The 17,469-nt window shown below is 33.8% G+C and overlaps 1 protein-coding gene across 1 annotated transcript; it reads right to left on the bottom strand.

The window, feature by feature from the left end:
- Positions 1-2,573: 2,573 nt before the first annotated feature.
- Positions 2,574-16,821, bottom strand: LOC128223285 (lactadherin-like). The gene is made up of 8 exons (XM_052932570.1): positions 16,817-16,821; positions 16,486-16,606; positions 14,697-14,808; positions 12,897-13,046; positions 12,055-12,180; positions 8,537-8,730; positions 7,828-7,974; positions 2,574-5,836 (listed from the first exon to the last, which is right to left on the bottom strand). The coding sequence occupies exons 1-8, from the start codon at positions 16,819-16,821 to the stop codon at positions 5,696-5,698; spliced, it is 996 nt and encodes a 331-aa protein (XP_052788530.1). The 3' UTR covers positions 2,574-5,695.
- Positions 16,822-17,469: the final 648 nt, after the last annotated feature.

The raw sequence follows: 17,469 nt of genomic DNA, 5'->3' as shown, positions 1-17,469 counted from the left end.
TCAATGAAAACCAGTGTCTGAAACATACCTGAAGTAATAATATTCGACTTACAAAATAAGTCAATGCAAGAGTATGTAATATTTTGCGTAAACTAACAGTATACCACAGGTTTAAAACACGGATATAAATGGGTAAACTCATATAAAACGGAACACTCCTTGAAGTTCTGATTTTGACTTCATTGCAGCTTAGTATTGCATAATAATTTTATGGCTAATATACTACAAGGGAGGGAATTCAGATGTATAATACTTGATTATTTAAAGAGGATTTTCCCTCCTGCACGCATTGCTTTAACAGTAAAAAAGCTAAGTGGACACAGTATACCAAAAGCATTGTATGTAATATGAAAGCACATACATTCTATATCATTTTCCATTATTATATACCTCAGAATTTGCAAATGTATATTGGCGTTCATACTCTTTCTTATGATTCTTATTTCCATATAATGCTGTTACGGATATTTGCTTTATATATGTACTTTTGTAAGTAATTTGTAATACTCTCTTTGTTTAAGCTATGATCTGACTTGAAAGAATATTTTCTATACTACAATTGTGCTCACATTCGCTTAAAATTGAAGTTAAGAAGCATTATAAAATAACATAGTATAAAAGTTTGGTTAAGCCGATTTAAATCTGCTGCTCATTGAATACACCGAATTAGTATGGTTTGTTTAGATATCACTCAGAAGAAATCTTCCTCAATCCGTTCAGCACTATCAGTGCTAAGATTTTTGTCTTGGAATGACCCATTGTTTGCGTGATTATTTAAGATTGACAGTTTTGACAAACAAAAAATAAAAATAAAAAATGAATTTACAAAATTTTGGGTAAAATATTAGACTGCCAAAAAATAATTAATTGTGAAATAAGACGGCTAAATAACAACCAGATTGTAGTTGCTTATACTTGTCAACAATTGAAAAAAGGGAGTTAAGCAGACATATTTCTTCTTTTAAAGCTGTGTTTCTTATGGGGATTATCTTTATATCATTACAAATGCACTTTAATTTTAATTTAAGCTCACTCTTATGAAGTGAAATCAGTATTGAATGAAGAAGAAAATGATATGTATGTACGCAAGGTATTTATCCGACTTGGTGTTATGTGCAAATACATTGGTCGAAACATATTGTTGTTTTCAGTAAATAAATTTCACCTTTACATAGTTAGGATTAGGGTTAAGAAACCCTTTAAAAAATTGTAAAACAATATTGAGAATTATATTTTTTAGACATCCGAAGTCACCATTCACAGTTGGACCAGACATCTTATTTACCCTTTCATTTTGAATGACCCATCATATTACATAATGCTATTGTGTATCTGTATGTGTGTGTATGTGCCCTGTTATTATATTTTGTAAAAAAATTGAAATTAAGGGCCATAATTCCATTGTATTTTTTATATGACTGTTGGTCGAACTTTTCCTAGATAAAATCCCCTGAAATATTTTTACCCAGTGTATGAAGGATTGCTTAACAAAGGCTTGAGCTAGAAAGCGGACAGAGTGAAATTTGTCAGATTTTGACCACTCGGGAACAATAACTTCAGATTAAATAATTCCATCCGGCTGTTGATCGAATTTAGTCTAGATGTTAATGTTAATAAACGTTGTTATAGAGATTGGTAAAATTGGAAAAAAGAATTTTATATCAGGGAGGAAAATGGACACGTTACTCGGGCGACGACATTACACGTTACAGCAGTTGTTCTTTAGTTCAACTGAAATAAGAAATAAGTGACATATTTTGCAATGATTGATTAATGAAATACATTTTAATGTTGCACTCTCACAGATTGACAGTTTTGATTTTGTTAGGTTTCTTTTCCTAAAGCATTAGTAACGGTATAGGGAAAACAACAATCATCTATCAAATATGAATATAGGAGAATTTGATCTTATCTTGAGTCAGTCTTGTCAATATATCGTTGGTATCCAGACACTCAAGCAAAAATTGGCTCATTCCCAGACAAAGAAAACGTTGTCAAGACGGTCATTCTTTGAGAGTTTAGCTTTGAGAGGACTCGCTCAATCTTTTGAACCATTTTATTCCCGGAAATGCATCCGCAAACACTTATTTTCTAATTGTTTTCCTCTTTGACATTAAAATTGCAGAAACAATGCAATAAAAACACAAAAACAAAACAACAGCAACATATTCTTGCCGTAGTGAGAAATGCACACATGCTGGTACAGTCAAGAACAAATTAGAATAATGACGCTTTCACCACTTGGATACGGCTACTAAGACTTATACAACTGGTTTATGTTTCAACCTTTATCAAATGCATTGGAGACATCACGTGATCATTTCCATCAACAAATAACGCTTCTTTATTTTGCTGAATTGTGTTACTAACGGCATTCAAAATTGTCGTCTTCAAAGACAGTATTTGAGCGATTTTCAACATTTGTTTAAGGGGTTTAGCTGTCAGTACCTTAGTTATTACACCCTTGCCGTGCCTTTTTCGTAATTAAATTATTGTTTTTGTCGTAAAAACTGCATTTTACCGACCATGTGCGAGTTCCTTAAAATACTTAAATATGTTTTTTTTTTGTTTATTCACACAAAACATGCAAACGATACCAAAATGTTATGGAGTCGCCACGCATCTCAAAGCACATAACAAATTATTTAAAGTGGGAAGTAAAACTACGTAAAATATTCAACAAACAACAACTTTTCTTCAATACTTGGATTTCTCCCATGGGGGTCGAATAACTAAATCTTATGAATAATGCACAAACCATTTAAAAGCTGTAAGTGTTAAAATTATCTTAAAATGTCATGAAATCGAATTCAGAACAGAATGAACTAAACATAATTGGACGGATATTTGATGACCAATAAATATTTGATAAGATCAAATAACATTTATTGAATAACTTCATAAATAATGCGAGGAACAATTTACTACCTTCCTTTTTTAGTTTTTCTAATATAATCTTAATATCGGTAGCACAGTCTGTGCAAATAATACCATTGCTATTACATCCAACGCTAAACAAACATATTTGTTATTATGTCTGCGTGGTAGTCGCCAATGAAAAATATTGAAAATTACACACACGTATTATATGAAACAAAGCAATGGTTTAAAGTGCAGAATATTTATTGTGTCGTGTTGTACAATGATTGCAAAAATTTCATAATAAAAAAGTATGTTGCTTGTTACTTATATGTACATGTGAAATGTGTAAGACATCATATCAACATCCAACATGATCAAATGTTAAAAAGACTTAGTTGAGATAACAGTGATAAACATATCTTTAAAACATGTATTAGAATACAACCTACATTTCGAATACAACCAACATTTTAAGCCATTGAATCGACAGTTAGGCAATCATTTAGTACTAGAATTAATCATTAAGAATATCACCTTTCGCAGGTGTTCGCCTTCTGTCACTCATCCGATACACACTCATTGCATCAGATTTTGCGTTGTTCATGTATCAGACAATAAAGTTGTATTCTTAGTCAATTAAATGACCTGAAGTAGTTTCTTCATGATTAAGAAAGCCTCGTTCACTTCGCTTACTCCGCCAATTCTTATACATTAAGAACTTACTTCATGTTATCTAACTATTAACTTACTAAAAATAAATAAAGAAGTCTGATTATGAAATGGATCGAGACTTTACATTTTTCCTTTTTACATTTTCAAAAACTCCTCTGTTCACTCTTTTATTGTGTAATTGAAGAAATGTAATAGCGAAAAATATAAAACTATTTTTTTCTTAATTTATTTTATTTTTATTTTGTCATGGGTAACTCGGTTGTTTTTTCAATACTATTATGTCTCTTTATAGGTTGACAGTTTTAACACTGTCTTTGATACTTTTATTTATATTTAGCGGCATTTTGTCGATTATTAAGATAAACAATTTTTAAGATCAATTGATTATACAATTTTGCAGCATGATTCGTAAAAGCACAGTAATTCAAAACAAATTCAAATAGTATTCTCTCTTGCGTATAAAAAAGCGTAGCACGCAAAGCATGGATTATTGCAATCAAAATGATCAGCAGTTACTGCATAAGATTCTTATAATTATGATTATAAATCTAAAATCAAAAATCTTAACTTTTAGTGTTCATGAGATGAAAGGACATTAAGTGATATCTTGCCGTAATAAACAATTTTTATTTAAGCTTAAAGTCTGTTTTAAATGACATTTATTTATAGTAAGTTGCATTCCTAAGACGTGAAAAAAATCTAATAATAAAGTCATTTATAAAACTATGTTGTCCAAGCGTTCTGTCGCGATGTTTAGACAACAGAAAGAGTCACAGATTAAATTTTAAAATTAGTGAAAGCAATTAAAATGTTATTTCACAGTTTAAAATTATACCCAATTTGATTGCATAAACCAAATAGAGGACGAATGTTTGTTCCATAAAAGATATCAAGTCAGCACCAAACGCTATATTTTACGTCCAAGCGACGAGTTCTTATTCCTTCTGGTGTTCACGAGATCAAATTTATTGACATCGGTCACTGATACAATCAATTTGTATGTCCATTCTTAATAAAATGTGCCAAAACATAAACATCAAAAGATACTTTACTATGGATTTCAGAAAACGCCAAATTGTATACGAACGTAACGATTTTTTGGAAATGACGTCTAATCAATAACTTTTAACCAACGGAAAACATAATACAATTTCAGCAGACACAGGGATGGGAAATAAATGCAATTGAAATAAAGTTGATATTTCACTGTTTCAAATAGTGAAAATATCAATTTGATATTATTCACTCTTTTGACATTTATGGCCCCTTCTTACGTCCAGATTAAACATCAGTGCGCAGAGGGCTGGGAAACAATTTGAACGATGTGATTTCCGAAATGTCGATACGTTTGCATACCTTTCGAAATGTTTTACTAAAATAGAATAATGAAATGTCATTTTATATCCTGTTTGCAGTATATGATGAAAAGAAAAAGTACTTGATTCATTGACCGATCGCAAATATTTCACCTCGTGAACACCGAAAATAATGATTTCTCTCGTGGCTACGACACTCGTGAAATATAACTTTTGGTGCTTGCTCGGTGAATATATTGCGATCTTACACTTAACGACCCTCTATTTATTTGGACGCGTGTGCAGTCATATATTTCAAAACCTTGAAAAAATGAAATAATCATTGTTATTTGACTAATAAATCTCTAAGATATAAATACATCTGTGAACGCACATAACCAACACTTATTTCAACAAAATATTTTAGAGACAATTCAAGCCCGTCACTGTGTTTTGCACAGTTTCTTTTAATGCCCCCACAACAGAGGACATATACATTTGCCATTGTAAGTCCGTGGGTCCTCACGTGGGTGATCCCGTCCAAAAGTATTTTGGGAACTTGTGTCGCTCAAAACTCCAAAAATACTCAGCCAAGAGCCAAGAACCCTTGGCGGAATGTGATCTTGTTGATGAAATGGTGAATCTCGGAGTTTGTTTCCCACTTTCGCTTTGTTTAACCAGAGTCACTTCCCTTACATTTCATTGTTCAACTGGGGTTTGGTTTGCTGTTTTAAAAAGTATATCAATATCAGCATTCTGATGTTCATTTATGGAGAATGGACAAAAATAATGGCCCTTGTGTTTGGGACAAACGCAGCATATTGGGGCATCCGTGTCCTATGGACACATTTCTAGTTCCAATAAATCTAATAGCATCCGAGTATGTCGAATCGTAGACTGATATGGTGGAACCATGTTTGTGGGTTAATGCGCACACACTTTGCAGTGATTTGGTTGGGCAACAGGGATGTAACAACGGTATCTTGGTCTGTATTTCCCTGAAACACCTGAAAATACAAAAGTCTACATGTCGTATGAAATTGAACCAAATACAGTTGAATTCATTATTGAAAAATAATAATGACGCTTTCTAGTGGTCAACAATATCAGTGTTTTAACACGGATTTCTGAAGTGAATCATGCAGTAAATGTGTCTAATCGTGGTCTCAAGTTACTTAGTTGTGGCCAAAATTTACTAAGTTGTGGCCACAAAATAAATAAGGAGTTGCGGAAGCCACCTCTGTGCCATCGTATTAAACGCGTTACATGTACAATAGATAAAAAATACATTCAACATCCGTTGCTCGATATCCCAGGTACCGACCAAAATACTTCGAGCCTCGCGAATATCGAGCCAAACGGGAATGCTTTCTAAAGTATTTTTTGTTTTGATACGCAAAATTAAGTTATGATCACCTTGTTAATGTTTCAGACATTATTGAATATGTTCATGAAAACCTTTAATTGAAACACATGAACATTATGCCAAAGTTTAAACGAATTAAAAAAAATGTTATGTACATTTGAACATCTTCATTAACGAATTCTGAAACTAAATGAAACACATGGAGCTATTGCACCAGTTTAAATGCACTTCTTGTAAGTTGAACCTTGTATACTTAAAATACATTTTTGAATACCTTAAAAATACCAAAACAGCAACTACTTATTAACCCTGCAGTAGTATTTTGCTGAAATATTGTAACACGTACAAATCATATTCACACGTTGACTTTATCTACGACAGTAAACATTTGAAGAACTGTATGGTTGTATGCGTTGTAACGCGCATAGCAGCATCGCCGCATAAACGTGTTTTATTTTCGTTTATGCGGTGATTTTCAACTCATAAACAGGGCGACCTCGTTTATGCGGCGACGCTCAACGCATAAAGCAGAAATTGCTTATATGGGGCGCAACTGTGCCTTTTTGCCACATAGAGAGGATTAACTTAACCATTTATTATAAAGCTAAAAAAATAGCGTTCTAATATTTCAACAAAAATGGTGGTGATGACGTTGATGATGATGATGAAGATGATGATGATGATGATGATGATGATGATGATGATGATGATGTCCGCTCGTCCGTCCCGAAATCTTGTGACATGGGAGTCATCAGAGTCACTTACATTTATTCGTTGGTGTAAGCTGTGTACCTGCTTTAATTATTTTTATTTTTATTGTTCCAGCGACGTCATAATTATGGCCATTGATTCAGTCAAAATTAAGATATTCTTTTCAGAATAATTTAAGTGCTCACATAGCTCTATCCTACCACACATCGAGTCACCAAACTTTACACAAATTCTGAAGTGCATGTGTAGTTGTGCACACAAGTTTTCATTTATATATACATATATTAATGACATTGTTATGATCCTTTACCTAGTCAGTAAAAAAAAAATTATTGCTATTTTGTGGCACACATTGCCCTTTAGCACCCATTGTTTTTTTTACAACTTTGCTTATTTTACGTAATGGTAGCCACTGCCCCCACCCCACCCCAGCATGAGTTTGGGGGCTAGCTGGGGCTCTTCAAGGGATTGGGTGCAGTTGTTACGAGACACATGTGCAAAACTAGTGACTCATTGCAATGGACATTGGAACAAGTAAAGTTTGAACAATATTTCTATCAGTCATTTCAAACGTTTTCGCAGAAATATCAATTCGTATGGTTAACATTTAAACCGATCTTACTAAATCTTTGTCAGAATTTACGTCTCGCAATGTGACACAACAAACTATGTCCGATCTTGATGAAACTTTATCAACCGCTATTGTACTAGTATGTGTTTTTATTGTGTTTTTTATGCATGCCTTTTTGTCACATAAGAAAGTCCTGTTTATGCGTTAAAATCACCGCATAAACGTTGTCGATTTCGCTTATGCGGCGATGCTGTTATGCGTCATTACAATGCGACAACCTTTTACCCATGTGGCTTAGGGCTAAAACAAACATAGTTAAGTTTCGTTACATTAGACATTATAATGTTTACCATTTCTGTTCCATCTGTGCTTAGAAACGTAGTGAAGTTGTCACAGTTTTGACTATACTGGAATTTGTATGACGTAACGTACTGTGGGTTGCTAGGCCGACCCTGTAGAGCGATGCCTGTTACGTGTACCATACGATTAAACTCGACCTGCAAATGCAAAATCAAATGAAGAACTCATTTGAACTAAGGCACTTCCTATTCAGGCTATTATTCCGGAAACATTTTGTTACCGTTAAAGATGCACTATTACTCCCAAAGCATATTAATCACAGTTAATACAATTGTGGTAATATACCAGAAAGGATAAATAAATGTCAAAACAATGTTTCTTATGAATTATAACGAGTTAAATTTGAAAGAAATGCGCAGAAAACACGGTATTTCTACCTTATGATAATATAGTAGATCACAGTAAATCTTTTAGCATTCACCAATTATTTATATTTTCTGCGTTTTCAGCTATTTAATACACGGTTATAATCTTGTTATCAGTAATAGGTATTTTCCATAAATGCATAATTAAGTAAGTATTGAAAGGTTTATCACTCAAACTGTATGGTTGGTATACATGTGTATTCCTTGATTTTGAATAAGAGTGTTACTTAAACTTTTTTCTCCGATGTAACAACCATAAAATAAGTTTTAATATACGTATTAAATTCGATGACAATTTGTAATAAAGTATAATTAATAAAACATAAACACAAACCTGAATGAATTGGTTTTTGTCATTTTCTGCAGCGCACCAAGAGCCAGAAGTCGTTAATGAAGGCTGTGTGTTTAGTCGTGCACCCGGAGCTCGACATAGAACGTTAATATTATTCCAAACCGACGACACTGACAGCTGGGAATCGAGCACTGGGCTGGCGCCGTTAACAAGATACTCGCTGGTTACACAAAGAGCTGTGAAACCGTTGACATACGTTATATATTTTAGATAAATATGTCAATATAATATATGTGTGTTACGGATCAAAATAAAATAAGTTATAACAAATAAAATATTACCATAATAATAAATTTTTAATGATGTTTATAGCACTGAACTTATCATCAGGAATATACATACAAAAATAGCTGGTATGCGTGCAAGAGAATTCAAGTCTATATAAGTCAATATAAGTATAATTTCTTAACAATTCCCAAAACAAAAGTCCAACAGCACATTTGTGTAAATTATATCACCAATACTATTCTATGATTTACAGGATATTTATTACCTGATCAATTTGCAGTATTAACACCGCATAATTCGTTGCTTTGTGACGAATACGTCAACTATTGTTCTGGCACATGGTTGTTCTCACCAAGGCGAACCTAGTTCGATTCTCGGCGTGGGTGTATGTGAGTTTGGTAAGTGGTCACAAAGCCGGACATGTGGTTTTCTCCGGATACTATGGTTTTCCCCACAAAACAAGACCACACTCTCTTGCTACATAGTGCAAACGAGAGTGACTTAGTAAAAGTTATCATAACTTTCTTCACAAATGTTGTAAAATATCTAATGTTTAAACGTTGTCAGTCTCAAATAGAAACTGCTCTGCTGAATACTGAATGTATTGTTTGATACCAAAGGATCAATTATCGGATACTACTGATTACAAATATAACACTGTCAGAGCGGCTTAGACAAAACAAATAAGCAGTCATCAGTTGATATTTGCACTTATCATTAGGGCATTACTTCCCGTCTTAATAATACATAAAATAACGTATAATTTGCCGCCTTCGATTCAACAATGATGTCACAATGAATACGTAATTCCTTTCTCTATTACTACTATTTTGAAAATGACATTCATTTTTATTAATATCAATATAAAAACAGATACATTTAGTTTGTTTCAGTGTAAGATCAAAGGTGATAAAGAAGTCTGTTTAATCCATTGAAATACTTACTTAAATAGAGGATACTTATTTGTTTCGTATTAACATAACTCACCGAGTGAGCACCAAATGAAATGTTACTTGTTAAACATTCATCTTTAGTGTTCGTGGGATGAAATATATTGCAATCTTATAACGAATCAAACATTTTTCTTTTCTTTTCATGAAATGGCTTAAATTGGAGTTAAAGGTCATCTGATTGCACTTGTTTATAAAAACGCGCCATTTGTATGCACACGTAACGTCAGTTCGGTACGGAATAGTGTCCAAGTCCAGTGCACGCTGAAGTTTGATTTGGAAGAGAGAGCGGACTAAAATATCAAAAAGTGAAAATATCAATTAGATAATTTCACCGTTTTAAATAGTAAAACTTTAAATTTATATTTTACTGGTAAATTTCTATAAACCACCGGAAAATATATAATACAACTACGATCTTTGTTATAGAAAATTTATTTTATTCAAGGTCACAGAAAGAACTTTGTTTACTCGTAGAATTCACTCGTAAAAAACCGTCTGTGTGCACTGCGTCATATGATTTTTAAACTGAACACGTAATTCAGTGTGTATGCACGTAACATTTTAAAGTTACAGACATAGACATATTCATCGGCTCAGTGACCTTCAACATAATTGAAGCGATCTTAAAACAGTATTAGTTTACATAAGTACTGGTCTCACAGATTGACCGTTTTGTCTTTTTATTTTTTGTTTTTGTATCTGAATCAGCATATTTTGGTATCAATGCCTTCAATTCCGTTATATAAGTTAACTCACAATGGAACATATACGTATTGTCAAGAAAACTGCTGCAAAAAAAATCTAAAAGCGTTAGTAACGCTCATAGCTATAAAACTATCAATGTCCGAACGTAAATATGGAAATCTGCGATCTGGTCCTTTTCCAGCAATCTTTTATCATTGATATTTACGCGCTTTAAGGCTATTCCAAACTTTGAATTTGCTAAGGTAATCTTTGTCAGATCATTTGGAACTCCTCAGCCATTTTTTATCAAATTAACCTCAAATGTATGCTGGTACATCAGTGAATGTAGTTCGTACGATTTTGAATTATATAATTAATAAATGTATTGTTCTAGCTTGAATTATTTAAATCTAAGTTTAAATTAATTGTCAGTAAAGTGTATTACTACCAAAATAATTCAGATTCATTCCCAAGAGTTAAGTCTTTAAGTTTAAGTGCTAAATTTGAATTACAACGCGATCTACTTGAAGTGTAGTTTAAGTGTACCGATTTCGAACATCGAAAACCTTCCATATACATCTGAGGTTGTTTTCGTAGAAAATGGCCAAGGAGTTCCGAATGTTGTTGGAAAGCTATCTGTAGCTTGACTGAATCGTACCTTTTAAGAGTTGGAACAGTTGCTTCAGCTTGTTTAAGTCGATTATATGGGGGGACGCCCTCTTACTCCCAAATGTGATTTACCACAATTAATACAATTGCTTTAATATACCAAAAAGGGTTAATAAATGTTGGAAAAGAATGTTCGTATGAAGGATCCCGAGTTTAAATTGAAAGAAAGATGCAGAAAACTTGGTTTTACTACCGTATGAGACCAAAGTAGATCCCAGTAAATCTTTTAGCACTTTACAATCATTTCACATTTTTGCGTTAACATCTATTATATAAACGGTTACAATCTTATTACAAGTAAATACTATTTTCCATATTTTTTTAGGAAGTAGTTAAAGGTCTTTACCCAAATTGATTTTTGTTATTCCTGACGTGGGCTTGTGTATGTATTGATTTGAACATTTTTTTTAATTGGCTTCAAATCAATGCTTCTCCGCTGAGTTATTCACTTTTAATTGTTTAATAATTGATAAGCTGTTTGTATTTTGACTAACTTAATCTCTAGTGAACGAATGAACCAGTGGACTGATCGATCGAAGCCGGTAGTCTAATCATTAATTGCTATATAAATGGTATTTTGTGTGGTATTTGAGCAGTCGTTTCTTTTATTCAGTCTTGTTTTAGCCATTGGGCGTTTGAAACTAGGATTGTGTTTGAATTTTTGACTTGTCTCCATAGTTTTCGTTGTCTTTTGTTATTAAATGATGCAACCAACTTTGTTTTGCATTCACCAACAACTATCCCAATGTCAGAGAGTGAGACAACATATATTATCATTTGTCTTTGATTCAACATCCACCAGAGATCGTGCGTTCAAGCGTCATGATGTTGTCAAAGTTTCAATGAAAGAACATTGGAATTCCGATGTTTTTACTCATGACATTGTCTCTATAAAGATTCCCATAATGTAAGAACTGTCTTCAAAATCAGTCTTAAATGAATACGTATAAATAAGCAGCCACATACCTTCAACGCACAAGTGTTCTGTTGAATTATATGACGTGAGAGTTCCGCATTTACATCCACCGCTAAGGCACTGGGCGTTGATGGGTGCACACACTGCATCGTCATTACACTCGAGTTTAAAAATGGCTGCAATAAAATATGCAAACTTCTTTTAGGAGATCTGTGGTCTAATTTTAACCCACTCGACTGCCAATCGAAGGATCGCGAGAAACACGACATACCATTTTTATTGTGTTAATCAATTGTGTTTGAACGAACATTATGGGAATTTATAGATATCATATACGTCAAACGATAAAAATGCATTTCTTCCGATCTGAAGCGTTGCCTGTTTGCATTAAAATGTTTTGGACATTTAATTAATACTGTATAACCTAAAACACATGAGTGTCATACCAGAGGCCGCAGGTTTGATCCACGAGCTAACCGTAAGAGTGGCTTTATCTCTTTCATAAAATTGTTGTGCTTTCAATCATTCAAGATATGCGGTTACCACATGTTTTACCTCGCACTGAGTCTAACTGGGGGAGGTGAGATGTCAAACAATATTGCAGTCGTTTTGTCGCGGGGTCACCTTTTACACAAATGATAACTTAATCTTTGTTAAAGATATTTTCATAGTTTATACTTAATAAAAAGCTTTTCTTTAGAATAGTTAACTGACACAATTCACTTTCTTTTCTACAAATGGTTTTTTGAAGTAGCTTGTTATATTTCTATTTGATCAATCAATATTATGAGTTAAACATTTACAAAGGTTTCCGAATCTATTTGTTGTACAACACAATTTGAATTCTTAAAAAGTAATTCCTTAGGTGACAAATAGGTAAAAACAAACATACGTCTGCATCTTTTAATCACGGCGTTCCACTTCAGATCGTTACCGCACGTTGCTGTCCCTCCACCCGTTTCCCAGGCATTGCAACTGACGGTGTTAATCGAGCCTGCTGTTCTGGGACCATTTAGCTTTTCCGGAAGTGGACAAACAGGTCCTGGTAAAGGAACATATAGGTTTATTTGTGTCGTTCGAATAAATACAATAGACAAAGCTAAAATTGGCAAAGCAAATTCTATACTTAAGGGCAAAAAATAAGTTTACACGTCACGCGATCTTTATTCCAAAGGTAAAATTAAAACGAAGCATATTGATAACAAAACGGCTTTTATATAACTTCTTTAGTGTATAGTCTTTGCATGTTCATGTATAACAAATATACTAGTCTAGTTTTTCACCAAAGCGCGAGCCTGCTATACCTATAAGATTTAAATTTAAATTATATATAAGATGGTCCTGGTCATTAGACACCATATTCATAATAATAATAATAATAATAATAATATCTTTATTTTAAGAAGGTGACATATTAAGATCATGTACAAAACTACAGAATCTTATTTTCGATATGGCCCTCTGAAACAGAATGAAAATATGGCAAATAATCATAAGACAAACATGAAGACGATGCTAACAACGATGACGATGATGATGATGATTATAAGTATGCTGTTGATGCTGACGATAATGATGCATATGATGACATGATGATGATGTTGAATCAATATTAGACAGATACTCTCAGTTAAATATAATTATGAATAAAACATCACAATTTGTATAATCACAAGTTTCCTATGAGGTACTGTTTGACCTTTATTTTATACGTATTAAAGTTTTTTGATTCTCGTATTTCCAAAGGTATATTATTCCAAACAATTCTGCTGTAATATGTAAACGATGCTTTCATATAATTAGTACGAGGTCTAGTTTGCAAAACAATATCTTTGTGTGCCATTGATCTTAGCATATATACATTATTGTCTGAAACTGTTACTAATTCTGACATATATGATGGAGCCATGCTATTCAACGTCTTGTAAACTAATACTGCTGCGTGGTATTTACATCTATCCGAGAAGTTTAGCCATTTTAGTTCTTTAAATAGATTTGTTGATGAATCTCGTTTAGATTTACCAAGTATGATTTTTGCAATTCGTTTTTGTAAGTTATTTATTTTATTCACATATGAATTGGTTCCCTTGCCCCAGACCAAGCAGCCGTAATCAAAATTTGGCAGAATATATGCATTGTAAAACATTCGTTTTGTATCAGGTGTGAGGAAATATATTATATTTTTTAGAAGTGCAATTTTCTTATTCAGATTTTTACAAACATAATCGATTTGCACATGCCAGTTTAGTGTATTATCTATATACAACCCTAATAACTTTTCATACGTATACACATTACACATGTAAGCATGACGTAAAACACAAAAAGTAGTCCTCTTTTGCGCATCCACGTGTGGTTGAAATCTCTCTTACGCAGTGATCTCCCTTCGCGAGTTCAGATGACCTCTGCCACCTCATACGAAAATACTATTAGCTCAATTTCAGCTTTGTATTTAGTTGTTGTAATTTATATAGTGTTTTTACAGGTAAGAATACAATACTATATAAAATATCCATTAAATAAAAAAAATGAAGACTAAAAATAAAACCAAACAATATCTTATCTTGACGTGATTTGCGTGGTGGCAGTGATTACTTTACAGCAAAGAGGTGTAACCATTATGTGATGAGTTTCGAAGCGTTCTTGTAATTCTTAAATTTGAGTTCAAGTTAAAGAGGGTATAATTACTTACCGGATACATTTAAGCACGTATACGAACAGTCAACCGTGTTCCCGTCTGCAAGGCGTCCAGGAACGCACACTTGGTTGTCACCACAGGGGCGGCCATAACAGTCCGGCTCCAACTAAAAACAGTTATAAATATCTTCGTAAGATGAGTTGCGAAGCGTTCGAGGTTCTGTCAGCGAAGAGCCATGGTAATACATCGTTACTACAATAGGAGCGGCCGTAACATCCGTATGAAGTTCAAATTAAAGCCCCCTAGGATAAAATACCAGTCGTCTTAGGTACTTTCAGCATTTGGTTACATCGGTGTTACAGCAAGGAGGTGTAGGCTGAGGGTGGCGGGTGGGGCAGAGTAATAACTGGAGACAGTGCCATGCTACTAAATACATGCTACCACACCGCCACGCTGTTAGGCTGTTATATTCACCCTGCTAGACTGTTATGCCGTAAGGCGGCTAACTTCACACTGCTAGGCTGCTGGGCTGATGTCTTCACGCCGCTGCGCTGCCGCCCTGTTAGGATGTATATTTTACGCTGCCATGCTGCCAGGCTGCCAAACCTCAAGGACATCTCGAAATGAAGTTTTTGTTTAAGTAGGTCCTAACGCAAGGAAGGAAAACAAAGCAGGACTGTATAACACCAACAACAGCTAATCCCGAAAACTATGTGTTTACTATTTTAAGAGTTTTAATCGTTATGTTCACCCTTAAATATGGCCTTCCTTTCTTTTCTTGTAAAATCGTTCGCGGGGAAATGACAACTTTTACAACTTTTAAACAATTGAAAATCTTTATAGCTAGTTTCCGATTCTCCTTTATTGTATTCCCTTTGTCTTATTCACATCTCGAAATGAAGTTTTTGTTTAAGTAGGTCCTAACGCAAGGAAGGAAAACAAAGCAGGACCGTATAACACCAACAACAGCTAATCCCGAAAACTATGTGTTTACTATTTTAAGAGTTTTAATCGTTATGTTCACCCTTAAATATGGCCTTCCTTTCTTTTCTTGTAAAATCGTTCGCGGGGAAATGACAACTTTTACAACTTTTAAACAATTGAAAATCTTTATAGCTAGTTTCCGATTCTCCTTTATTGTATTCCCTTTGTCTTATTCAAATTATTTAACAATGGCCAAGAGGATTCCTAGTTTAGTTTCTATTTCTTTTTATAATGACCAGTACTTTACTTTATTGCATTCTGTTCATTTCTGTGAAGTCAATTTTAGACGGCCGAAAACCTCCACATTTTTGTCATATTTACGCATGTCGTGTTTTTAACGAATTTAATAAACTTGTGTAAATACAGGATAATATGAAAACATCGGAAAAAGGAATTAACGGTATAGCAATCAAACAGTATCAATAATTCGAAAGACCAGCAGTTCAAAGCTGCACTCTCATAGACTTACCATTTTCACACCTTTTTTTTGGCTTGGACAGAGCAAACTTTTGCGTAAATATCTACAAACCAATGATATATGTTTGCTTACCAAAAAAAAGGGTAGATTTTCATAGTTCCGTTCGAAAATTAATGTTTTATGGCTTTAACCGTTTCTTACGGTTTAGGAAAAATTTAAAAAACATCACTTTTTTAACCTTAAATATAAAAATGTGAAATCTAATTTTTTGTCAACAGTGTTATATAACTGGTTTCCATGGCTTTACGTAAAAATTGGCTCGTTCCAAGACACAAACAATCAAAAAGGTATTCAATCTGTGAAAGTGCAGCTTTAATGACATTAAAATTCTTCAGTACAGATTCACAACTTTTGATTTAAAACTCTTAACATAACTCTTACCTCAGAAGAGAACCAGCCCAACTCCGAGTACAAGAGACTTCTCCCTGACTGACTGATTCCATCCGTTAACGTGTCTCTACTTAGGTTACACTTTTTGCTGACGTAATTAAACGTTAGAGATCTGCATGGTTTCCGTTGGACACAAAACCGCCAACATTGAATGACATCAAACGCTTTTGAAGACCAAAGGATCGAGGAAGATACACCGGTTCCACGTAAAACGTTGTCCGATACGTCAACGCCATTGCCAGGGCAACTGTCAGGCAATGAAGCATTCGTCCAAACCAACAACAAAACCGCATAAGGTAATACGAAAAACAATATTTGATACGTCATTTTCATGGTTTAACAATAAGCTACACGCTACAAGCTGTAGGTGCACTATTATTACTTGAATGATGAGTTCGTGATCGGAAAGCCGTTTATGGAACTTCCAAGTCCTGCGCAGTAGTGCGAAACTATCATAAAGCATCTAAATGTGTCATATTTATGGCCACATTTTAAAGTCCGTTGCACATTTAGATCATCTAATTTGTATTATTCATGGATTTAACGCGGGTCAAAGTAACTATTCATGGATAAACATGGATCAATATAACAGTTCTCGCATAACATATGGACCAATGTTCCTGTGTATTGGATTTGGGATAAAAACAAGTTGATCTCCGATTTGTTTCAAATGTACATGGATTATTTATTTTGGTCTTCTGAGTTGAAATCTGGAGGGATAACCGATATTTGTCGAACCTTTGATTTATCATTCAATACGTTATTCGCAAACCATTGCAATTTCCCCCTATCTTAAATACTAAAATAATCGGAATCGTATGCAGTATACACGGAAATACTTAAAATATGGATAGAAATCCATTTTAGACCATTGGCATTTCCGGCTTTACATTCATAAGATTCTGACCTACATAAACATGAAGTCTGTACGACAAGTTGCCGGCTTTGAATTCAGCGAGAAAACTCAACAATTTA

Source organism: Mya arenaria, chromosome 17 (genome assembly GCF_026914265.1).
Source record: "Mya arenaria isolate MELC-2E11 chromosome 17, ASM2691426v1".
Lineage (NCBI taxonomy): Eukaryota > Metazoa > Mollusca > Bivalvia > Myida > Myidae > Mya > Mya arenaria.
This window is presented reverse-complemented; position numbering and strand designations above follow the sequence as displayed.